A 25987-nucleotide genomic window follows, 5' to 3' on the forward strand; every position below is an offset into this window, starting at 1 on the left:
TAACCCTAACCCTTAACCTAACGCTAAACCTAACGCTAACCCTTAACCTAACCCTAACCCTAACCCTAACCCTTACCTTTATGTGAATCGGCTTGCTTTAATTTTATTTTAATTTCAATTTAATTTATTTTTAATTTTTTTTGTCGCGCTGCTGATGACGTGAGGTACGCGCTTTCGTCGAGCGCGGTTTTGTCTACCGCGGTTTTGACGGGTCACGGAACAAGGGTGGATGATAGGAAAACTGATGGGCCCCTGGACAGGCTCCGTGCAGCGGGGAAAGGGAGGAAGGCAACCCAACTTGGCATTATTCGCCCTTTGAGTCCTTCCTGGAATAGAAGAGGGAGCAAGTAAAATGCTCATGAGGATTCATCCTTCCCAAGTAAAACATTTTATTAAAAGGCACACACTTTTGTGAGCTATAGCTCACTTCATCAGATGCATAGGTGTGTTAGACCGCTGTAGGATTTAAAGTGGAATGAGGAAGGAAGTGGGAAGTTGAATTATGCAGATACAAGGTGAGACAAATTGTAAGTATCTCATCAATTAACTGCTGTATTGGGTTCAAAAAAAAAAAACATTTGCATTTGTTGAAACTTTGGGAAATAGCCCAAAATCTTTTGATGTGAGTTTAGCAATCTCTTGCTCAATTGTGCTGTTCAAAATTTCTTTTTCTTAGAATGCTTGTAGTGAGATTTCTAATGAATGTCCTGGGAGGCTGAAATAATCATCTGGTACTTTAATTAATATAGCATGACATCAGGACTCAAAAGTTGTATTCATTAATTCTTTTGCACAGAGTTTGCCCTATGTGCTATTGGAGATGTGAAATTGTACCCCAATTGACTCTCTGTCTAAATGGAGGGAGGTATCCCATTAGTTGAAAATATTATATACTTGGCAATTCTTATCAGCCCCATATGACATGGTAACCCACCAGAAATGATGAGAATATAGTTAAGAGCATATAAAGGGTATCCTATTGGTGAAAGCAGAGGGGCTTCAGTTTTTCATAACAAATATGACAGTGAAAGAGAAGAATTTTCAGAATACTAGTCTATAATTCTGCAGCAATGCCAAATGTTTTTAAAGATTCCATGAATCTCCTCTCATCTGTTACAAAATTAGGCAAATATTTGTCTTGCAGTTCTACAGACCTATGGATTTTGCTGTATAACTTTTAGCCCCATGCTCCTTTTTATCTTCTCCCATTTCGGATTTGAAAAGCTACTTCCTTCTGTTACATCACTTATTGAAATCTTTCAAAGAAAATTTTGGTGTACTCCTTAGGAATTAAATTGGCATTCTTCCTTGAATCTTTGAGCTCAGCTTATGTAGGTACACACTGCTCTTTGTACAAATCAGGATGTGCTGTGTTTAAGCTCTCTAGTGTTTGGAAGTTTTTATTGGGAGGATTGAGTTAAATTACAAGCTTGTTTTTAGCAGTAGCAGAAAGTTGTTTTGAAGAATGCCAAGAATCTAAAGACCAACTCAAATAGCTATGGTGATGCTTTGGAGAGTTATGGTATCCCAGTGGAAGAGATGGGAATATGTAAAAATCATCATTGCAATAAAAACCCTCAGATTTGGTGTATGTATGTGTGGTGGGACCATAATCTTAATTATCAAAAGTCCATGCTGGAAATCCTACCACTGTTTGAGAAACCTCTTTTCTGACGAGAGCAACTTCTGCATCTCATTTGGAAACCAAGGACCCAGAGTATGGAGGAAGAATGGAGAGGCCAATCAAGCACAGTAATCCCATGGTCATTGAACCAGGTTTTAGTGCTTTTGGCAAAAGTTGCTCTCATCAGAAAAGAGGACTTTGGTCCACTGAGCAACAGGACTTTGGACCACTGTGCTTCATTAAGACCAGGGTCAATACAGCCATCTACCAGGAGATTTTGGAGCACTTCATGCTTCCTTCCGCAGATGAGCTTTATGGGGAAGCTGACTTCATTTTACAGCTACCCACACTGCCAAAAGCATCAAAACCTGGTTCAATTACCGTGGGATTACTGTGCTTGATTGGCCTCTTCATTCTTCCTCCATACTCTGGGTCCTTGGTTTCCAAATGAGATGCAGAAGTTGCTCTCATCAGAAAAGAGGTTTCTCAAACAGTGGTAGGATTTCCAGCATGGACTTTTGATAATTCAGATTATAGTCCCACCACACATACATACACTAGCAAACTCGCCTGACCTGAACCCCATAGAGAATCTATGGGGCATTGCCAAGAGAAAGATGAGAGAGACATGAGACCGAACAATGCAGAAGAGCTGAAGGCCACTATTGAAACATCCTGGTCTTCCATAACACCTCAGCAGTGCCACAGGCTGATAGCTTCCATGCCATGCCACATTGAGGCAGTAATTGCCGCAAAAGGGGCCCAAACCAAGTACTGAGTACAATATGCATGCTTATACTTTTCAGAGGTCCGATATTGTTCTATGTACAATCCTTGTTTTATCGATTGCATGTAATATTCTAATTTTCTGAGGTGGTGGATTTGGGGTTTTCATGAGCTGTACGCCATAATCATCACAATTATGACAAATCACGGCTTGAACTACCTTGCTTTGCATGTAATGAGTCTTATATATTAGTTTCACCTTTTATGTTGCATTACTGAAATAAATGAACTTTTGCACGATATTCTAATTTTTCGAGTTTCACCTGTATCTGTGACTAAGAGACTGATTTTAACTAAACTTCAAAGAAGAATTGAGTTTAAAATTTTACTAATCATAGAGACGAATAATTGTCTTGGATGCTAAATTTCCTTGAAATCCTAATCTTCCTTATAAGTGGTTAAAGTGGCATTTAAAAATGAGTTGATTTCTGGAAAAAAAACTATCTCCAAGAGCATTTCTTGCACTAATTTGACTGGACCATATCCCTTTTTTTAGCAGAAAGTTTACAATATTGCTAAAAAAGATACTGGTATGTATTTGGTGCTGTTCATCATGAAGGTATCACAATGTAACAAGAAAACATAGCTGCATTATAAAATCTTTTTGTTTTGGTGGGACAGGAAGAAGCCTAGTTAAAATTATGTTTAATGCTTCGTTCTCAGAGAAAGCAGTAGTAATTTTTTTTAATAATGAGATTTTTTTTTCAAGCGTATGTTTTAAATTATTCGTAGTTTCACAGAACCTGCTTTTCAACTAAGCTTTCTGAATAGTTGGTTTTTTTGCTATTGTAATTTGGCTGTGGCAATATTACATACCGTAACATCTTCCTTAATAAACTAAAAAAAAAGTCTTTTTTCAGATAAGAGCTGTATTCTATCTAAAACAGCGGCCCCTAATCTTTTGAGCAGCGGGGACCAATTCTGTAGAGAACAATTGGTTTAAGGTTGCTCATTAGTTAACTGGGGGTGTCAGTAAGTGTGGCACGACAAAACCGCGCTCGACTAAAGCGCGCCCGATGAAACCGCGTCGCTGACGTCATCAACAGGGCGACAACAGCAAGCGCGGAGAAAGAAGGGTGCTTTAAATAGCGCTTTTAAAGCAAGCCGATTCAAGTTAAGGTAAGGGTTAGGTTTAGGATTAGGTTTAGGGTTAGGGTTAGGTGGGTTAGGTTTAGGTGTTAATTTTAGGTTTAGCGTTTACAGCGTGTTTTTTTCTCCGTGCTGTTGTCGCGCTGTGATGACGTCAGCTACGCGGTTTCGTCGAGCGCTCTTTAGTCGAACGCGGTTTTGTGGTGGAACCGTCAGTAAGCTCAGTAGGATATTCAGCCTTTCTCCCCAACACAATGGGCCACAATTGCTGTGATTGTAGCGCTCTTGAATCTCCGTGCAACACAGCTTGTGAGTGTGGGAAATAATCTTCTTCCTTGATCCTAACCAGTCATCTGTTGATTAATGGGAGGATGGGTAACTGGTCTGCTTTCAGGATCTGATGCCAGTGTTGTCTTCTCCACAGGGTGGGCAAATCTGCCCTGATGAACCAGTATGTCAACCACCGCTTCAGTAGCCGCTTCAGAGCCACCATTGGAGCAGACTTCCTCAGCAAAGAAGTGCACATTGATGGACGCACCCTGATAGTGCAGGTAGGCCTGATACAAGGCAGACTACTGACTAACCTTTGACACGCCTTGATCAATGTTAATGTTCTCTTCCCATCACTGAGTAAGCCAACTTTGGTGTTACCAAGGCTATCTTTTGAGCCGAGGTGGCGCAGTGGTTAGTGCGCAGCACTGCAGGCTACTTCAGCTGACTGCAGTTCTGCAGGTTCGGCTGTTCAAATCTCACCGGCTCAGGGTTGACTCAGCCTTCCATCCTTCCGAGGTGGGTAAAATGAGGACCTGGATTGTTGTTGGGGGCAATATGCTGACTCTGTAAACTGCTTAGAGAGGGCTGAAAGCCCTATGAAGCGGTATATAAGTCTAACTGCTATTGCTATCTTTTGAATGAAACACTATATATAGTCAAAAGAGAATCTTGTGTATAACCCCTCTCTCCCACACACACACACAATGGTGTCAGCAAGCCAGACTAAATATTAAAAAAAATGATAAGAGTAAGAAGAAAGAAATGCAAGTAAAAAACTCACATAGCTTTGGGGGAGGGGGAATGAACCTACCACAATCCAGTAATTAACCAGGTATTCAGTGTGCTCACCATAATCCCTGTTGAACTGCGGATGGCAGAATATTTAAAGGTTAAAGCTCAACTTTTTTGTTGTTTTGTGAACTGGGAAGCTCCACGTTAAATATTTTTGTGGAAAGATTCCACTTGTCTCAACTTGTAGGACAAAAAGAAAATGTGCTGTACACATATGACTCTTGACCATCAGAACAGGCATGTAAATTATCAGGACATCCATATTTTATCAGATACCTCTAATATACAAAAGGGTCCTCCCTATAGCATTGTTTTGCCATTAGAAATATTCTTCAGCTGCTAGATGTATACTGTAGATATAGAAATAATAGTTAATCTACTTGCTTCATGGCTCCTCCATTTTCTTATTTTTACAGCTATACAGTATGGCAATCCCAATTCTTGGAAACTTCAGCTTTAGTATCTAAACTAGCTATGCTGGCTGTGGCACATGGAAGTTATGATATACCACCTTGGAAGATGGGTCTACTTATAGTTTACACCAAGGGCTTTACAGCTGTCAAAGCAAAGGAAGCAGTTCAAGCAAAGCTTCCATTACATGCGTTGTAACCATCATCTGAGCTGACATTAACAATTGCCACATGCCAGATTTTATCACTAAATATCGAAGCTTGGAACCACAAGCTAACATTTCACTCATTTTTAAAAATATAAAGAAAGCTTGAGCACTCGAAAAGGGTGTAACATTCCTAAACTAAATATATCATCAGCTAATTGTTTTGAGGCCTAGCTTAAGGGTGTCAAACTCGTGGCATCACGTGGTGTATCACAACTTTTCCTCCCTTCACTAAACGGGTGTAGTCATGAGCAGAGCAATGCATCCAGCATCCTGGGGGCCACGAGTTTGATAGCCCTGGTTTAGCTTGACCAGGGTTTATGGGGCCTTTCCCCCAAAAAAAATCATTCTGCACTAAAATATTCATGGCAAAGGAAATTTAGATAATCCTGTAATGATGCACTTTCTCATCTTGCCCACGCAAATCCCTCAGTATTTGAGCAATCTGATCTCTCTCTCCCTCTCTCTCTTTATCCCTGCCTCAAGATCTGGGATACAGCTGGTACAGAGAGGTTCCATGCTCTGGGGACGGCCCTATATCGGGGATCCGACTGCTGCCTGCTCGTCTTTGATGTCACATCTGTCTATTCTTTTCAAGCCCTCGAGAAGTGGCACAAGCAGCTCTTGCTGCAGATTGAGCCAGAGGAAGAACTCACTTTTCCCGTAGCCATCATTGGAAACAAGACTGACCTGGAGAACCGTGAGGTATATACTGAACACACCGAGAGGATAGGTTGAAACAGTGGTGGGTTGCAGGCGGTACGCCCCGGTACAGGCATACCGGATCCTGCCCGGAGCACCAGGTACCGTTCTGGTACGGTGCTCCGGAGGGCCCACCTGCGCTCCTTGTCTGTTTTATGCATTTGCCTCTTCCGCGCATGGTGCGTACAGCGCCTGCACGATGCTCCACACAGCTGGAGCATCACGGAAGCTTGCAGGCGCGTTATTTGATGCTAGAACACATGCGTGCACTGCACACGTGTGTACATGCACTGCGCGCATGTGGGTAACTCCAGGGCCGTTTCAACCGTACCGGTTGGAACAGAATCTGAAACCCACCACTGGGTTGCAGCTATTGTGCAAGAGCTCGTGTAGCACCCAACTTAAGAATGAAGGGGTATTTTAAAAGATTAGGAGCAGACAGAGCCTTGAAGAATCTGGATAGCTCTTGATGGGATAGGATGTAGAAACAGAACCTACGGGAGAGCTTTTACATTTGCAGGTTCTATTTTTAGTTTAGGGTTGCAGACAGGACTTGGAAGAGGGCAAAGTGTGAAGGTATCCTGTCTTTAAGCAGGTTTCTTCAGAGGAAGCCGAAATGTGGAGCAGGCTTCATGATGCCACCTACTTTGAAGTCAGTGCCAAGACAGCTGCCAACGTGCAGGAGGTGTTCGAGTGGGCCATACGGGCTGTACTGAAGAACGTAAGGAATGCATTCCCTCCATTTCCAATTTCAAAAGCTTTAAAGCATGGCTATTCCTTTTTATAACTCCTGGATAACCCAACAGCGTGCCATCAAAACATGCTAGCACAATTAATGTGAAACAGCTAAATGCAGTTAAGAATGCTTCTTTAGGCTGAAAAAAAAAATAACTATTAAATAATATGTTGCTTCCAGCCACAGCAGGTATTACCGATGCTCTTAAGATTACATTCTTTATGACAAGAAACAAGACCATCTCTTTTCTCACTTGTGCTCCTCACCTTGTTTCATTTCAGCGCAGGGTACCTGAAGAGCCACAGCTCAACTCTGTTCACCTAGAGACCAAGCCGCCAGAAGGAACACACCGGCAAAGGTGTGGCTGCTGATGAGCCCAAATGCAGATGGGAAGATTTATTTTTCACTGCAGATCTTGGAAATGATGCAAAGAACAGGAAGTACCCCATAGTGCAGCAACAAGTCTGCCAAACCTTGCAGCCTGCCATTTTGGTGGCTGGATTCCATGATGAGATTTGTGGCCTTCTGGAAGAGAGCGGTCTTATAATTGAAGGACCTAGATTGGATGAGGGATGGTCTTCATCCAAACATATGGAAATAAAGCTCAACCTGATACTTTCCGGTGACAGAAAACGGGTATCGTCTAGTCCTTTCATAAAGAGAAAAGGCTACAGATAACTTGACCGCAAACACTTTGAAGGGAGAAGTGAGGGAAAGAGCTCTTTTTCCAAACAGCAAGTCTTGTTTCCAAAAAAAGTCTTTAATTGTTCAAAATAGCACAAAAACGACAGATACGCAGCACTAGGGGGGGGAGGGAAGGGAAGGTCAGGGTGGATAGCCAGGGTAAACTCCTATGAGGGCTGTTCCTGTCTCAGTGGAAAATAAATCGGGTCAAATATAAGAAGGACAGAAGGAATCTTAAGGACTGAACAGGAAAATGGGAGACAGCGAAATATACTATAATACAAAAGACCAGGGCACAGAGCAAGGGAGAGGTTTGCTCATGGGGGTATTTTCTGAGGGCTAGTTTGCCTACCAATCTCAACACAGCAAACAGTGCGCTTGGGGGGGGGGAGGCATTTCTTCTGTATTCCATAGAGCTCCCCCAACTCTAGAGAGTAAGCCCTGTTGCTTTCCCCATCCTCCCCTATGTGGAAGGTCCCAAGACAACCAGTGGGGGGGAAAGAGGGGAGGTGGCGTGTATTTCTCTAGAGAGAGAAACCTAAACTCCTACCCCGTACAGTGTTGGAGAGTTGTATGTGTCAACCATCAAGAATATCGCCCTCCAGCCTTGCTCTGACCCAAAAGCCTCTGGTGGATCAGCTACATTCTCCCTCTCAAATCATTTTTTATTTTCCTAAAAAAAGTTTTATACAAAACAACGGAGAGGAATGGCAAGACATCTGCCCAGAGCATGCCACCTTGTGGCCTAGAGGCAGGAAGAGCAAAGAGAGAAAACAAACCCGGCTTGTGCTGCTAAGGAGGGGCTGCTCCATGTACAGGGGGGGAAAAAAGGGGGTGGATTCAAGCCACGAACACCCTGCGCTGAGCATTAGAACAGCTGCTGTAGCACGAGCCCCCTTCCCTCCAATGTTCAAAGTAGCTGCATCTGTGGCCAACCATACCATGTCACACCTTCTCAATCCCCACTAGCAGGGATTTCTCTCCGTTACCAAACGCAGACACTAAAAACTAAACTCAGGAAGAGGGTCTGTACAGAGGCAAGAACTGGAGGCCGGGAGATCAAGTCTCCCACCCCCAACACACAGGATTTAGGGGAATACAAAAGAACTTCATTCCTGTAACTGCAACTTGTAAAAAAAACCAACAGCCCCTCCTCCCCCCATAACAAGTTTTCCCTCAAGCCCACCCCAAACATCAATGTCCATGTTATCGGGGCAGTAAGCAGAGGGTGAGAGAGGAATTCCATTCCTTCTTCCCCCCCCCCTTCCTAGGTGGGGTATGGCACAGTGATGGCCCTGCTTGGGGCTCCCTCACATGAGCCTCAGCGTCTCTTCTCCCTACCCCCCCACCCCACCCCACCAGTTCAGCCCAGGGTGTATGAAATGTGCTTTCGGCAGTTCCATCTTCCTCCATACACGGGGTGACTGGCTGGCTGGGGGAGTTCAGGCAGAGGCGTGGAGCAGGCAGGAAGAGGGGACGGCTGGTGACTCCCTTCACTGCCCATCTGCTTTGGGCTTCTTTGGAGCACTTTTCCTGGAAGATGAAAAAGAAGAGTTGAAGGTCCAATTTCCTGCTCGGCTATGAACGCGATGCTCTTCTTGCCCAGAATACTGGCAACATTCATATGTTCATTCCCTGGAATTGTCCACTCCCATCAGTACTAGCAAGCAACCAACTTCTTCATCTTCATCCCACCTTTTTTATTTCAACTCAAAAGTGGCTAATATACTTAATTCTTCCTTCTCCTATTTTACTCACAATAACCACCTTGTGAGGTCTGGGCTGAGTGACTCGTGGCACGACAAAACCGCGCTCGACTAAGCCGCGCCCGATTAAACCATGTCGCTGACGTCATCAACAGGGCGACAACAGTGAGCGCGGAGAAAGAAGGGCGCTTTAAATAGCGCTTTGAAAGCAAGCCGATTCAACTTAAGGTAAGGGTTAGGTTTAGGTTAAGGGTTAGGTTTAGGGTTAGGTTAAGGGTTAGGATTAGGTTTAGGGTTAGGTTTAGGGGGGTTAGGTTTAGGGGTTAATTTTAGGTTTAGCGTTTACAGCGTGCTTCTGTCTCCGCGCTGTTGTCGCCCTGTTGATGACGTCAGCTACGTGGTTTCGTCGAGCGCGCTTTAGTCGAACGCGGTTTTGTGGTGGAACCGAGTAACTAACTAGCCCAAAGTCATCCAGCCAGCTTTCATGCATAAAGGTGGCCCAGAACTCAAGCCTTCTGGTTTCTAAAAGCTTTTACACCTTAAATACTACACCAAACTGCTTCTTGGCTTCAAATAGCTGAGCTCCACAGTTGAAACTAGCAATATTCCTGTAGAGAATTTGCTGCAGCCTCCTTGATTTGCTAGGCTGCTTATAGGAGAAATCCTATTCTGGCTGGAGGCGCTTCTTCCACTCTGCATAAACAACTAGTAATTTAGCACTTTATTCAATCGAGGGCTGACCCAAGATATTCTGTCTTTTGTGTTCAAGAAATTTTATGAGAAATCTTTTCTCCCAAAACAACTGGGCATATACAGGGCGGGGCATAACCTTTTCCTAGGGGGTCACAGCAACACTTGTAATAACAACACAAATAATTCATACACCATTCGAAAGCCCATCAAAAACTGAGTTTATTGACACGATTTAATAGTCAGTATGACCACCATTAGCCTTCGAACAGCATTCAAACGAGGTGGATAAGAACACAACAAATCTTCAAACAGTTCCGTTCGATTTGCCAGATTTTTCAACACAGTTTCCAAATTCATTCTCAAAGTTTCAACTGAAACAAATTTAACATTTAATAGCTCATTCAATTCAGTTTTTTATGGGCTTTAAAATGAGGTGTCGCGGAAGTTGTAAACTGCTGTCGATCTTGCTGTGACCCCCTAGGAAAAGGTTATGCCCCGCCCTGGAAAATCTGGAAAATCGAACGGAACTGTTTGAAGATTTGTTGTGTTCTTATCCACCTCGTTTGAATGCTGTTCGAAGGGCTAATGGTGGTCATACTGACTATTAAATCGTGTCAATAAACTCAGTTTTTGATGGGCTTTCGAATGGTGTATGAATTATTTGTGTTGTTATTACAAGTGTTGCTGTGACCCCCTAGGAAAAGGTTATGCCCCGCCCTGTATATATATATATAGATTTCCTTCCCTAACCCACAACAGCTCCACAAAGGAAACACAAAGGCTGAAATAACTGCTGGATCCCCCAATCAATACTCACAAATCAGAAGATGAAAGCGGCCGCTTGTTGGTTGGTTTTGTCATGGATCCATCTTTACTGGATTCTGTAAAGACAAAAAGTGCATTACGCCCACTGAAGGCAAAGATAAAACATGGCCTGAATCAAATGGAATCATTACAGGAATGTGAACTTGTTTATTTATAAATCATGATATCCAATAGGGATAAAACTAGGAATGAAATGCAATTGAATGCTGACGTGTGAAAAAAAAAATGGGTAATTTTATTCTGATATTAAATCCTTTAGTCATACTATTAGAATTTGGCTTGATGGGCATCTCTCTACCACTGAGCTCAGTAAACCTGTCCTCCCCCAAGCAAGTTATACTGTAGCTGGTGCTGAAAATACATTTTCACTCTAGATGGTGAGATTCACATATTAGAATATCCAAACATGATACATTCCCAAATAGGAATTGGCAGAAATATCTGACAAATTCATCAATTCTTATTGAATATTATCAATAAATTAATCAATTACAACTGATAAAATAATATTCTAGAACTTTGAATGAGACCTTCCTATTTACTTATACCAACCCGCTTGCTACCAACAGAAATATCAACATAAAGATCCAGCCTGCATCTAAGAGGCAACATGGCAGATTCTCTTCATTGGCAAACCAAGGCTCAAGATGGGAAAGCGAATGGTGTGCAGATATTTACAAGAGTCTTGAGACCTGGTAGCAATTCCTCATCTTGTTGACAGGTTTAATTGTCAACGAGATGAGTGGGAATGTCATCATCCCACTCGTATGTGGCCTGAAGCTACATTCCTCCCTCCAATGTCCCATCACAGCCCCAACTCACCTTGAAGCCACCGAACTTGTGTGGCAGGACCATAGCCCTTCTCGTTGCGGGCAGCAATGCGGAAAATAATGGCAGGCTTTGTGGTGTAGTCTATATGGGCATTGGAGAGACTAGCTGATTGGACCAGGCACGAAGGACTGGGCCCACAGTAAACCCGCATGAAGGCCAGTTGGGCAGGTGCTGCACTCTTAGGTTCACCCGCCTGAGGGCTCTGGATGGCCAGGTACACCGAGTATTCTGTGATTTTTCCAGAGGTGACCGAAGGTGGTTCCCAAGTCAAGTGGGCCCCGTCCGGACTCTGTGTTAGAAACACGCAACAAGAGCTTGAAAACCACAACAGCCAAAAGATATTTGCAGCAAGAGTGGGAGACAACAAATGAAACAAACATGATTCAATTAACCCCACCCAAAGAGGGAGATGAATTGAGAGGACTTTAAGAACAAGAAAATCTCTCACTTTACTGATTTTAATGGCACAAGGCGCTCCAGGAAAACCAGGCAGACAGGTCTTGAATGCGGAGATTTCACTGAAAGGGCCTCGTCCGCAGGCATTAATTCCTGCCACTCGGAACTTATAAGCAGTCCCGGGCTGCAGCTCCTGCTTCTTGAATTGAGAATAATCAGGAGTAGTTCCTGAATCATCCTGCAGAGGACAGAAGAGAGTGGGAATAAGACATCGCAATTATCTTGATGTTATGGGAATGGATAGGAAGGTATGTGGCAGCAAAAAAATGGATCTTTAAGGTGAAGCTAAGGTGATTATAGTATATTCTTGCCACTCACATCTGTAGCAGCTGAATCATCAGGCGGCAGGAAGTAGTGTGTCACCACCATGTTGGTTGCCTTGACAATACCCACATCAAACCATTGGTTTTCCTTCTTCACCACCACTTTTGGAGGCTGTGTGGGAGGCTCTGGTTTCTGGCGAAGAATGGACAATTCAAGATGAACTTTGGAAAACCTGCAAACTCATCCCTCAAATTCCTACCGATATTCTTTTTCTTACCATTGGAGCTGGTTCAATCCCATTAGCCACCTCTGTCAGGGCAGCTGCGGCCTGCAATTTTGCTGGGCTGGCTACTACCACAGGCTGTGGGGCCACAAAAGTATTTGAAGGCGCAAGACCTGGATGAGGGAAAGAATTTCAATTAACTTCCATGAGATCCCCAATCCCCAAAGATGTGGATCCATGTTTAAAACGGGAAAGGAAACACAGGTAACAGAACCTAGTCCTGATTTAACTAAAAGGCCCACCTTAAGACAGAATAGGTGCCTTGACAGGGCTGGAATATAAAACTATCCCACAGTCAAATAATTGTGCTTATCCACCAGGAACACCCTCTACTGAATATAGCAATAGCAGTAGACTTATATACCGCTTCATAGGGCTTTCAGCCCTCTCTAAGCGGTTTACAGAGAGTCAGCGTATTGCCCCCAACAATCTGGGTCCTCATTTTACCCACCTCGGAAGGATGGAAGGCTGAGTCAACCCTGAGCCAGTGAGATTTGAACCGCTGAACTGCTGATCTAGCAGTAGCCTGCAGTGCTGCATTTAACCACTGCGCCACCTTGGCTCTAATGAAGGGGTGAAGGGGTGTCAAACTCATGTCACGGCAACGACACATGACGTATCAGGGCTTCCCCCCCCCCTTCACTGGCCATGGCCAGTGTGTGACGCATCGAGAGGGCCAGAAATTTGACAGCCCTGCAATACAGCTTTGCTCAGACACTCGTCTCAAGCCAGTGGTGGGTTTCAAAATTTTTTCGAACCTACTCTGTGGGTGTGGCCTCCTTTGTGGGAGTGGCTTGCTGGCCATGTGACCTGGTGGGAGTGGCTTGCTGGCCATGTGTTTTCTCTCTCTCTCTCTCTTTCCTTCCTTTTGTCTGTCCCTTTTTCCTTTTTTTCTTTCATCTCTCACTTTTTCTTCCTTTTTTTCTTTCTTGCTTTCTTTCTCTTTCTCTCTATGTGTGTGTGTGTGTGTGGTGGGTTTCAAAAAATGTTGGAACCTCTTCTGTAGGTGCGGCCTGCTTTCCGGGTCCACTGGTGGAACCTCTTCGAACCGGTTCGGTAGATTTGACGAACCGGTTCTACCGAATAGGTGCGAACTGGTAGGAAGCCACCTCTGTCTCAAGCAAAGGAGCAAGGGACCCTCCCTTTCACTATTGGCTGCAAAGCACCAAGGAACCCGCCTTATCACTGAGCTGTGGCACCTCTGCTTACAAGTGGAAACAAGCTTTTAAAGGCCACTGCCAAATAAAATGGCAGTCGTCTTTGCCTCACTTACTCTCTGTGGGAGTGGGAGGTAAGAGCCCAACCGTGCTGGTCACTGCACTAGCCAACTCGTTGAGGCCATTGCTCTCACTGGCAGGATCATTGAGGCTATCGGCAGGAGCCAGGGCTTCTGTAGGCAAGTGGGCAGGCAGTTGATGCTGAGGGGGCTGCTGCTGTTGTTGCTGCTGTTGCTGCTGTTGCTGCTGCTGAATGGCAGCTGCCGCCGCCGCCTGAGCCTCCTGAAGCTGCTGTTGCTGCTGCTGCACTAGGGCTGCCAAGTCTTGCTGAGTAAGCACGATGGGGATGGCGGTGGGCTGTCCTTCAGGGCCCTCTGAACTCAGGTGGCCTAGTTCAGCCTGTGCGGCTGCTGCCTCCGAGGTATCCATGGCTTCCCCGGGACCTGTTCAAGAAAAGAAAAGAGCTAAACCAGGAACGACCGTTGACTTACCCGAACGGTCGTTCTAGGTGCGCTGCGAGGGGAATCCAAGCAGGGGTTAACTTTGTCCATTAGCCTAGAGACTGAGTCGCGTAATGGTTGGCCACGCCTCCTCTGACTGGGATAGCTCAGTTCTGTACGAAGGCTCAGCCGATCCAAGAGATGGAACAATTGTCACGGAATGCAAGTAGTCAATGAGGTAAGTAAACCATACGAGTGAAAGTGTACGCAAAAGTCAATTGCCTGGACCAGCCGAAGCCGGGTTTGGATTCCCCTCGCAGCACATATAGAAGGACCGTTCAGGTAAGTCAACGGTCGTTCTCCTGTGCGCTGCTTGGGGAATCCAAGCATGGGACATGCCAAAGCAATGAGAGTCAAGGGCGGGAGCTAGGCTGGTCAGGGGCCCTAGGTGGTGAAAGAACACTCTGCAAGTCTTGCCGCCCAAAGGAAGCCTCTGCCGAGGCGTACATGTCCACTTTATAATGTCTGACAAAGGGTGACGGTGATGACCAAGTCGCCGCCCTGCAGATCTCCTCCACTGAGGCCTGCATCGCCCAGGCCGCCGTGGTAGCAGCACTCCTGGTGAAATGGGGAGTGATGCGTCTGGGAACCGGTCGGATTGACTGTCGTAGGCAAGGGTGATACACGCTTTCAACCAGCATTCGATGGTATGTGAGGACACCTTCTACCCCATGGATGATGGCTGAAAAGACACGAACAGGGCCTCCGACCTTCTTAATGACGCAGTGCATTTCACATAGCGACAGAGCGCCCTGCAAATGTCAAGGCGAACCTACTCTCACCGCGGCACCTGCGGGAATGGAGAACGGCGAACCGACTCACATCCACGGCAGCTAGCTGCTGCAATTCCTTCAATGCGCTGGTTCCCCCAGCCGCAAGAGCCTCAAGGGAAGCTGCCGAAGCACCAACGGGAGCGAAATCTAGCCCTGTGTAATTACTGCCCGTCGGAACGAGCAGGCAATGCGGCTTGCACTGTCTTGAATCCACAAATATTCAGTCCAAATGCATGAAATAAATCCAGAAATAAATAAATAAATAAATAATGCGTAATTTGTCTAATGTCCTAGAAGAAAATTGTTTACGTCTCTTTAGGCTGGACTGAGTTAAAAAAACTGAACTATCCCAGTCAGAGGAGGCGTGGTCATCAATTACGTAACTCAGTCTCTAGGCTAATGGACAAAGTTAAGCCATTTGGATTCGAATCCCAAGCAGCGCACAGGAGAATGTTCAACCCACAGCCTGTGTGCAGACCTGGACAGCTAATAATGCGGCTCTATAGAAACTAAATAAACACACACACACTATATATATATATAAATAAAAAATATAAAAAAGAAAAATATAAAAAAAAGAAAGGTGATTATTTATATATACAATCTATATTATATATTTTATGTGTGTCCCAAGATAATTTATTCTCACTCAATGCCACCCAGGGAAGCCGAAAGACTCTTACGGACTAAATGTTTACTGAAGACCCAAGAAAGTTAGCAAGATTACTGTAACGCGCTCTACATGGGGCTGCCCTTGAAGAGTGTTCGAAGACTTCAGTTAGTCCAGAACGCAGCCGCGCGAGCGATTGTGGGTGCACCCAGGTACACCCACGTCACATCTATCCTCTGCGAGCTGCACTGGCTGCCCATTGGTCTCCGGACCCGCTTCAAGGTGCTGGTCGTTACCTATAAAGCCCTACATGGCATCGGACCTGGGTATCTGAGAGACCGCCTCCTGCCGATTACCTCCCATAGACCAATTAGATCTCACAGGTTAGGTCTCCTCCGGATTCCATCTGCCAGCCAATGTCGGCTGGCGACTCCCCGGGGGAGAGCCTTCTCTGTTGCAGCTCCAGCCCTTTGGAACGACCTCCCCGTGGAGATCCGGATCCTTACTACCGTCCCGGCCTTCCGCAAAGCCACCAAGTCCTGGCTGCTCCAGCAGGCCGGGGGGGCTTGTGAAATATCCAGCCTCACGGTAACTGTGAATGTTCCGTATTTTAAAGTGTTGTTTTTGTCTATTTATCTCCCTCCCCTTGTTCATTGTGAGCCGCCCGGAGTCGAGCCGAGGTGGCGCAGTGGTTAAATGCAGCACTGCAGGTTACTTCAGCTGACTGCAGTTCTGCAGTTCGGCTGTTCAAATCTCACCGGCTCAGGGTTGACTCAGCCTTCCATCCTTCCGAGGTGGGTAAAATGAGGACCCGGATTGTTGTTGGGGGCTATATGCTGACTCTGTAAACCGCTTAGAGAGGGTTGAAAGCCCTATGAAGCGGTATATAAGTCTAACTGCTATTGCTATTGCTAGTCCTTCGGGGTGGCGGCATACAAGACCAATAAACTAAACTAAACTAAGATCTTTCACGGAGGACAGACCCGGCCGGCTCATGTGGTGAGTGGAGAAGATTCCAGAGAGGAAAACGGAGGGTTATAAGTACTCACCCATTACAGCCTGCTGGGCTGCTTGCAAGACCGCCTGGATGGCCAGGGCTTGTGCCTCTTCAGTGGCAGCAGCTTGGGCAGCAGCCTCTGCAGCAGCCGTTACAGCTAGTTCCTCAGGAGTCAACCCTGTCACCATCAGAGTGGTGGTGCCCGCCTGGCTCTCCGCCATCAGTTCCTGAGGCAATGCTAACTGCTCCACCTCTGAGGACGGTGGAGCGGCAGGAGTGGCCTGGGGCAGCACCACCATAGCCACAGACTCTTGGGTGGGGGCTGCTGGTGTGGGTGGCGCCTGTTCAGTAAGAGGTGCAAGTTCTGGATGGGGAGCAGTTTCACCCAGAGGACCTTTGGTTGGCGGCGTGCCAGTTGAGGCAACCTGCGCTTGCCCCTGAGGCTCAGGGGTTGCAACTGCTGCCTGCATCTCTATGGAGGGCTGCAATGGTTCAGAGGGTGCCGGAAGGGCATCTGTGCTGGTGGCATCAGGAGTCTCAACAGGGGGCGCTGCCTCGTCTGCAGGGACATCGGTGAGCGAGGAGAGGTTCTGCAATATGGATAGAAAGGTGTAATGTGTGAATTCTGGACCTGGCAGCATTGAGTCTACCATAAACACTTCTTATACAAACACTAGGACCTAGGGGCATCTCCACTGGATCGGTTCCACCACAAATCCGCGAAGCCCTTCTGCGCGGAGACATAAGCGCGAAGACTAATTCGCGCCGTTCTAAGCGCTAGGGAAAAACGCGACCCTACCGCGATGACATAATCGCAGAGGGCAAAACCGCGCATTCCCAAGCACTCAGTACCCTAAACCTAACGCTAAACCTAACCCTAACGCTAAACCTAATGCTAAACCTAACCCTAAAAGAAACCCCTAAACCTAATCCTAACGCTTACCTTAATTGAAGTCGGCTTTCTGCCGCGGCGCCGTTTTAAAGCGCCCTTCTGTTGCCGCGCTGTTGTCGCGGCTTTAGCACCATGATTATATCGCCACAATTTTGACCAGCGCGGTATTGTCGTGCCACGCACTGGATCAGGTTGAAGGCCCAGTTAAACCAGCTATCTCCACTGAGAAGCTACGAAGTATCACTCCTCCTTAAATCATTTCGCTGTGGTGGTTAATACCTCTTCTACTGCATTCTGCTTTTTCTTTGCCATTATCCTTCCCCCCGCCCCCAAAGAATGCTGTTTCATCTTTGAGGATTCTCAGAGATATATTTTTGGTAAGAGTTATTACAATAAGCCAAGTTAAACTGAATTTGGGACTTGTTTATGTGCACGCACATATTTATGGAAACCACAGAAGACTTAACACTGCTCATCAGGCATGTAGACACATCCAAGATTAGAAAAATGGATTGGGAGCGCAAAGGACAAATGAAATTTGGAGCAGAAACATTCGCAGATGAATGTGATAGTTCTGCATCTGCTGAATGAGTAGCAAACTCATTCCCAATATGCCAATATTTTGTTTTCCATCCCCTCAAAGCACGCAATAGAATCATCTAGGGAATCTCAATCCTTGTCTGGAATGAACCAAAGAAAACAGGACACAAGATCCAGTTCCTCCTCTGATTCTCACCGGTACAGAAGGCCCTGGGACTGGTGTGGACTGGGTGACAGTAGTGACAGCTCTGATTTGAGTGGAGGAAACCGTGGTCACAGCAGCAGCACTGGGGCTGCTGGCGGCTGGACTCTCAGTCACAGGTATCTCTGGTTCCCCTTGTTGCCCATTGGTAGCAGGTGGCTGGTCTGCAGAAAGAAAACAGGTTACACGCTGAAGACAAAGACACAAGAGGAAGTCTTTGGTTGTGAAAATCCGCTGGATTTTCAGGATTTGGAACATCGGTTGTTTCAAAAGTCCAAAACTTAAAACAAAATGCTGCGTATTTTGGAATCCATCTCCAACTTTGCTGCTTCATTCCATGATGAGCGCTTCAATGTATAGAAAGAGGGACTTGAAGCTCAACTTCCTTATTGTAACTCATCCTAAAGTTACAAAATAGTGTGTGGTAGATCAATTTGAGAATTATCTACCAACTGACAGAGAAAAATCTAAGTGGATATCTTTAAAAAAAACCTTAGTTCTTTAGCAAACTTAAAAAAAATATTAGTTAAGCAGAAACAACCTGTCTGCACAATGTTTAAACCAACATCCTGAGTCAGACTGTTTGTTTTAAACTTAAAATACTCTTATTTTTCGCTCCATAAGACGAACTCCCCCACCCCAAAAGGGGGTGGAAATGTCTGTGCATCTGATGGGAGCGAATATCGCAGCCAGGCTGCAGGGTCCTTTTACAGTGCTGAACCCCGCCAGAGTGCAGGAGTCAGTTGACAGAGCTGGCACATGAGAAGACACCTATCTGTGGTCCTCTCAGGCTCCGCCTCCTGCCCTCACTACCCTGCTGCTTCATATTTGGCACTCCATATGCACCGGGAGACGGCACTCCAGATTCATATTTTTTTTCTTCGTTACCTCCTTGAAACCTAGGTGTGTCTTAAGGAGCGAAAAATATGGTACTTCTTTGTTTTGTGAAGAATTTTGTGGCATATTCTTACTGTTTGCCCATCTCATTCTCAGGTAGCAAGTTGTTCATCAGAGGACAAAATCGTTCTAGGGCCGAATCTCACGCAATTAAAATTGGGGGGGGAAATGCCTTGCACAAACTTTTAAGTGAGGAACAAACATGCGATGGCGAAGCTATGGCACATGTGCCACAGGTGGCACGCAGAGCCATATTTGCCCACACGACAGCCCTCAGCTCTGCCAGCTGATTTTCAGCCTTCCAGAGAGGCGGGGGAGGCCATTTTCACCCTCCCCAGGCTTCAGGAAAGCCTCCGGAGCCTAAAGAGGGTGAAAAACAGACCCAATGGGCCAACCGGAAGTTCGGAAACTATACGTTTCCGCCTTCTGGAGGGCTTCCAGGGGGCAGGGGGAGGCTGTTTTTGCCCTTCCCAGGCTTCAGAAAAGCCTCCAGAGCCTGGGGAGGGTGAAAACTCCCCCTCCCGCATACAGGGGGGGTTCGTGTGCACATGCGCAGGTGGGTGGGGCGCGTGATAGTGCACGCACACAAAATTTTGGCACGCCTTTAGAAAAAGGTTAGCCATCACTGCTATAGAAGATTCTGGGCTATAGCTTGAATAGGCACCGAGAGAAGTAAAGAATGCTATCCAGATAAACCCATTTTTCAGCAATTGTACTTTGTATGGGATGATTGACAGCAGCAAGGACAATATTTTTTCAAAGATAGTAGATTAGTTTTATCCATCCCTCCAAAGAATTATGTCAAAGCAGCTATTATAGAGCTACAAAACTTCCGAATACATGCAGCGCTTGATTATAGTGAGTCTAAAACAAGGATAAAAATTCTAGATAGATGAAGAAAAATTAACCCTAATACAACTTGATAAAGCTTATATATTTTTGTGTTACAATATGATGCTACTATGAATTTCCACTTTCACTGCTCGCTAAGGAACCCGTGTGTCTGAGACCGTGACCCGACAAAAGCGTGCCGACAAAACCGCATCGCTAAAACCGCGACGTCAATGCGCCAACAGCGCGTCAACAGCGTGTCGACAGAAGGGTGATTTACAACAGCGCGTCAACAGAAGGGTGATTTAAGTTAAGGTAAGGATTAGGTTTAGGGTTAGGTTTACAGCGCCCTTCTGTCGGCGCGCTGTTGTTGGTGCGATTCAGCGCTTATTCGTCGGCGCGGTTCAGAACTCATGGTTTTGTCACCGTGGTTTAGTCGGGCGCGCTTTTGTCGGTGAACCGTCTGAGGCAAACCAAGATACGCTGCAAACGATTCTGTAAAATTTTTCAATCTACGTAAGGCCCATGCAAGGCACTGATCACAAATTAGGCCTCACATATATTTCGTGAACCGTGTATCCTAAATGATTCAGTTCATTTCCAAGTATACCCTTGTTAAGGAACAGGGCTAATTCAAAGAATATTGTTCTTTACTATTAAGACTACCAAGGAATCCCTGAGGTTACCCAGAGAAGTCTGAAAATCCCTATGTGAGACGTTTCTAATACCCTTCCTTTGTGTTCTTTTACCTTGGTTGGCACCCATGGAAGAAGTAACTGTGGTGGCCGTATGGGTGGTTCCTGTTTCATGGGTCTCACAAGGAGGGTTTGAGCATATTCTGGGTGTTGAGCTCTGAGGCAAAGACCCAGCAATCCCTGGTGATTCTCTCTCAGGAGATTTTCTCAGTTCTGAGTTGCCACATTGTGCTGATGCTGAGCTGGAAGACTGAGAGCCATCACCTCCTATGCTGGCTGTCATTGTGGTGCTGGTGGAGTTGGTTTGCTGCGTTTCACAGGGTGCAGTAACAGGGGGATGCTGGTGCTGAGCACCTTCATTTTGTTCAGCTCCCAAGTTTGATGTGGTGGTGGTGGCTGTGTTCGTAGTACCCGTCTCGTGAGTCTCACACGGTGGATTGGAGCACACTTGCTGTCCCACGGCTATGTTGGAAGTCGCTGTGGTAGCTGTGTTGGTGGTGCCTGTTTCGTGAGTCTCACAAGGTGGATTGGAGCACACCTGCTGTCCCACGGCTATGTTGGAAGTCGCTGTGGTAGCTGTGTTGGTGGTGCCCGTTTCGTGAATCTCACAAGGTGGATTGGAGCACACCTGCTGGGTAGCACCCAGGTTTGATGTCGTTACGGTAGCTGCATCTGTGGTATCTGTTTCAGGAGTTTCACGAGGTGGATTAGAGCACACTTCAAGATTTGTATCCTTGGTATCCGTGTTATGGGTCTTGCAAGGCGCACTTGACTGAACTGGCACATCAACTTTGACAGACATGGTGGTGCTGGTAGAGTTGGTTTGCTGTGTTTGGCACGGAAGGTTGGCAGATCCCACCCATTCGCCATCTGGCTGCCCTTTGCCCATGAGCGACCGAGCTGTGGTGGCAGTATTGGTGGTGTGAGTATGTTGGGATTCACACTGGCCTTTTTTCAGGGCTCGTGGTCCTTCACTGCTTTGCTCTGTGGGAGTGCCAGAAGCCGCACTAGGCAAGCCAGCAGCTGGCATGAAGCTTACAATTTGAACTGCACTTGGATGCTCTGGGGGGATATCTGTTTTTGTCGACATGGTGGTGCTAGTGCTACCCGTCTGTTTTGTTTGGCATGGCGTGTTAGTCAATTCCTTCTGTCCGTCATCAGGTTGCTCTTGGCCCATGTGTGAGGTGGTGGTGGTAGCAGTATTTGTAGTGCCAGTCTCGTGGGTTTCATGGGGAGGATTGGAACACACTAGCTGACCCGTACCTACGATGGGCTTTACTGTCATGGTGGTGCCAGTGGCACTGGTCTGGAAAGTATGGCATGGTGGCTCCGAGGGTGCCTTCTCTGTTTTGGAGATGGTGGCTGTATTAGTGGTGCCAGTCTCATGAGTTTCACAAGGTGGATTGGAACATACCTTCTGTCCAGCACTCAGAACGGTGGTTGCTGTGTTGGTGGTACCAGTCTCATGCATCTCACAAGGAGGATTGGAGCATATCCGCACCACTCGGCCATTGGGCTGGAGGCCACCCCCCTCCTGCCCATCACACACAAACTGTAACTGAGCTGGCCCACCCAAAGTGCCCACAACTGTGGTCGTAGCTGTGTTGGTTGTGCCAGTATCGTGTGTTTCACAGGGTGGATTGGAGCAAACCAGTGTAACAGTGCCTGGCTGTGAATCTCCTTGCCCCGGCTCAGCAATGGTGACTGTGGCTGTGGGCTGCTCTGTGGTGGGAGAAGCCAATATAGAAACAGGCAAATCGTGCACTGGCTGGGCCTCGACACCGCTGGGGGTTGTAATCAGGGTGACTTGAGTAGGCTGAGAAACAGGCTAGGGGGATTGAAACAAACAGACATAGGTTAGCAGAGGCATCTCTAGTCGAGAGACGTATCTAAATCACATGTAAGATTTACAAGCATTCTGTTATGCAGAACAGTATGGTTAACTGTATTTTAGGCTGTAGGCATTACAAAATATCTTCCATATGTAAAGAAAATAGTCCTGGCACTTATAAAAGCTACAGCCGTTTTCATGGAGAAATATGAATTGAATAACCTTCTGCAAAATATCCACACAATGCATTTATACATGCAAGAAATATACTCTGGGGAATATTTTAAAATATATCCCCCAATTACCGTATTTTTCAGATTATAAGATGCACCTGACTATACAACGCACCTAAATTTAGAAGAGAAAAACAACAACAACAACAAAAGGTTTTTGGCTTCTGCGCACCTCATTTCCAGCCCTTTTTGAGCCCTTTTCCAGCCTTTTTTATACCCATTTTCTAGGCTTTTTGGCCCATTTGGGGGGCTTTTTTTGGCATGTTTGTGAGGCTTCTTTTAGCCCATTTTTTTTGGGGGGGAGGGCTTTTCTTGGCCCATTTTCAAGGCTTTTTTTGGGCCGTTTTTGAGGCTTTTTTCAGCCCATATTTTTGGGGGGGAAAACAGGCCGAAAAAAGCCTAGAAAACGGGACAAAAAAAAGCTTGAAAATTGGGCCAAAAAAGCCTCCAAAATGGGCTGAAAAAAGGCCTGAAAAAGGGCTGTGCAGAGGCCAAAACGGCAATATTCGGTCTATAGGACACATGGACATTTTCACCCCCTTTTGGGAGACAAAAAAGTGCATCTTATAGTCTGAAAAGTACGGTAGTTTCATTCTGATGCAGTCTAATGCAGAATTCTGCAATCTGATTTTTTAAACTCTATGGTTAATTCCTCCACCCATCACTTCTCATTCCTTTTCTGCACTTTGTACAATACTGCTTACCCTGAAAAGTAGTGTTATGTATGTATACATGCATTTATTGAGAACAGCACTAAGCAGGGCAAAAGAAAAATATGGGCATGAGGAATATTGCAGAACTGATTAGGTAGTAAAAGATATGACTAAACCATGGAAGCAAACTTAAGAGAATTGCAGAGCTTCACATCTGCCTTGAGAAGCAGAATTTTATATACTAGGATTGTAAAAGTCTGCAACAAGATTAAAGATGCAGATTAAAATACAGACTTTGATATAAAGTCATTGGAGACACAGGTCTTGATGAGATCTTGTACAGAGGATAAAGCTCTTGTAAAGAAGACCACGACTCATGTTAGATAAAAAAGGTGGGCACAGCAAGTTGTCTAATCCCAGGACAAAAGCTCTCACCTGTATGAAATGCTAGCTATTCTTACCCAATAGAGCAGTGTTTCTCAACCTTGGCAACTTGAAGATGTCTGGACTTCAACTCCCAGAATTCCCCAGCCAGCATTCGCTGGCTGGGGAATTCTGGGAGTTGAAGTCCAGACATCTTCAAGTTGCCAAGGTTGAGAAACACTGCAATAAAGAGCTGCTCATGACATGCACGCTGCCTGTTTCAAATCATTACATGCTGACACCTAACACAAAAATTAGGGGTTTTTTTCCGCAACACAATTCTCATGACATCTATGAATTACAACCGAACGGCTAACTTTGTACTGTTTTTTTTTAAAAAAGGGCAGCCAAGCAGCCAGGCGCTCTAGAATTGCAATTCCATGGTCTTTGGTCATGTTTGCTAGAGTGATGGGATTTGAAATCCAAGGCATCTGAAGGGTACCAACTGCCTATCCTTTCCAAAGAGTCCACAGAATTATCAGGATTACCATAATTACCAGGAACATCAAATCCTGGATAACGGTTAAAAGGCAATAACAAGCCACAGAGAGGGGAAATCCAATTGCTCAAGTACACGTACACAGTCTCTTCCAACTATATCAGGAGTGTCAAACTCACGGCCGGATGCATCAAATGTTGGCCCCACCCCCGCCTGGTTTAGCCAAGGGGAAAAAACTCCTGATACCCATATCATTTGCAGGCATGTAAGAATCTGATTTTCATATTTTGTTTCTAATAGCTATCAGTTTCCTTCCTCTAGCAACCCTCTAATAAATCAGTGATGGCTAACCTTTTTCCCATCATGTGCCAATAGCGGAGGGGAGCCCAGAGGGGTTGTGTGCGGGCATGCCCATACCCATAATTCTATGCACGCAACCCACCGTGCGCATGGACACGTAACCCTGCCTGTGCATGCACGCACGACCCCCGCCCTCCCCCCGCTTTCGCACGTGATGGACCTGATTTTTTGCCCTCTCCAGGCTCCAAAGGCTTTCTAGGAGCCTGGGGAGGGCGAAAACAGCCTCCCCCCGCCCCAGAGGCCCTCAGGATGCTTCAAGCGGCTTCCCTGAAGCTTCTGGAGGGCGGAAAAAGGCCCTATGGGCAACCCAGAAGTCCATTCCAGGTTGCCCGTAGGGCTGTTTTTCACTCTCTGGAGGATTTAGGCAACTTCCCTAAAGCTTTCGGAAGGAGAAAAATGGCCTAACACACAAACCAGAAGTCCATTCCCGTTTTCAGATGGCGAAAAACAAGGGCGAAGTCAGCTGAACTGGAGCAAAGCCTCGCGTGCCCCATGGCGTGTCATAGGTTCACCATCATGGCGCTAAATACTTCATCCTTTTCTCTAACTACAAACAGACCCACTCCTATGACATGAAAAGTCTCAGCTAATAACCAATAAGATATCATTTTTTTTATAAAACAGAAACATCATTCTTTGAAACCATGTGTGTCAACAAGTACCACATTTCATGTTGAAAGTTTATCATAGGCTATGCAGAGCACCACTCTGTCTGTGCATCATTTTGTTGGGAAACTTTGCTTGCAATTTTCGACCAGGCCAAAACCATACCTGCATAGTGATGGTGGGAGTGGTGAGGCCTCCTGCCGCTGTCAGGGTTGTCTGTGCTGCTGAGACGGTGATGGCAGCTGGGTTGATGACCTGGCTGGAAAGTGTAGCAATGGTCCCCAAGGTGGTAATAGGCGTAGCCAAGGAAGCATTAGTATTGTGTGCCCCAGTTCCAGCTAGGCTTGTTGAGACTGTGCCTGTTACAGTGCCTAAGGTTGTAACTCCTTAAAAGATACAAAGGGGGAAAAACCATAAGATGGAGAAAATTCTTTTTTTTTTTTGAGTAATATTTTTCATTTTTTCATTTTCATACACTCACATGTATAGTGTGCATAGCCAACAGCATACAGTATTAAACAATAATTGCATCAATTCCTCTTGTCAACAATACCCCAGAAAATAGAAACCCAATATACTTCTTCCACTCTCCATACACCTCTTTCTTCCACCACCCTCCAACTTTCTATCTCCCTCCATCATCCCCCTCTACCCTACTTCCCCTCCCCCTCTGCCACTCCTCTCTCCAAATCCACTCCCCCCCCTTCCTTCTCCCTTTCCTTCTCCCCTTCCCTCCCACCCTCTCTGCCCATTTCTTCTTTCCCACTCCTCCTCCCCTTGGTGTATTTCCACTATATGTCAATGTACTTGGCTTATCCTATTTTTAAAGAGGGGGGGGGAGGAGGTGAGGGGTCGGGGGGGTGGGGGGAGGGAGGGATATATATTAGGTTAGACACGATGTGTTAGATCTCAATGTAATGTGACTTCA

General features: G+C 45.9%; 2 protein-coding genes across 5 annotated transcripts in view; one reads left to right on the top strand and one right to left on the bottom strand.

Moving 5' to 3' along the window:
• The window catches only part of LOC106543644 (ras-related protein Rab-7a), a 22923-nt gene extending 15689 nt beyond the window's left edge, over positions 1-7234 (top strand). For all 3 annotated transcript variants that reach the window (XM_087710899.1, XM_087710898.1, XM_087710900.1), the window contains exons 3-6: positions 3924-4050; positions 5667-5885; positions 6478-6603; positions 6900-7234. In XM_087710899.1, coding sequence (XP_087567025.1) covers positions 3924-4050; positions 5667-5885; positions 6478-6603; positions 6900-6989 — 562 coding nt within the window. In that variant the 3' untranslated portion in view covers positions 6990-7234. The remainder of the gene's footprint in view (positions 1-3923; positions 4051-5666; positions 5886-6477; positions 6604-6899) is intronic.
• Positions 7235-7357: 123 nt separating this feature from the next.
• The window catches only part of HCFC1 (host cell factor C1), a 31691-nt gene continuing 13061 nt past the window's right edge, over positions 7358-25987 (bottom strand). For both annotated transcript variants that reach the window (XM_087710895.1, XM_087710896.1), the window contains exons 16-26: positions 25225-25445; positions 20569-22342; positions 18086-18255; positions 16510-17047; positions 13634-14020; positions 12355-12473; positions 12132-12269; positions 11806-11991; positions 11349-11646; positions 10519-10582; positions 7358-8835 (exon numbers count right to left, since the gene is read on the bottom strand). In XM_087710895.1, the coding sequence (XP_087567021.1) occupies positions 8796-8835; positions 10519-10582; positions 11349-11646; positions 11806-11991; positions 12132-12269; positions 12355-12473; positions 13634-14020; positions 16510-17047; positions 18086-18255; positions 20569-22342; positions 25225-25445 (3935 nt within the window). In that variant the 3' untranslated portion in view covers positions 7358-8795. The remainder of the gene's footprint in view (positions 8836-10518; positions 10583-11348; positions 11647-11805; positions 11992-12131; positions 12270-12354; positions 12474-13633; positions 14021-16509; positions 17048-18085; positions 18256-20568; positions 22343-25224; positions 25446-25987) is intronic.

Source organism: Thamnophis sirtalis, unplaced genomic scaffold, assembly GCF_051295495.1.
Source record: "Thamnophis sirtalis isolate CommonGarterSnake01/CBP01778 unplaced genomic scaffold, rThaSir2_p1.2 scaffold_3, whole genome shotgun sequence".
Lineage (NCBI taxonomy): Eukaryota > Metazoa > Chordata > Lepidosauria > Squamata > Natricidae > Thamnophis > Thamnophis sirtalis.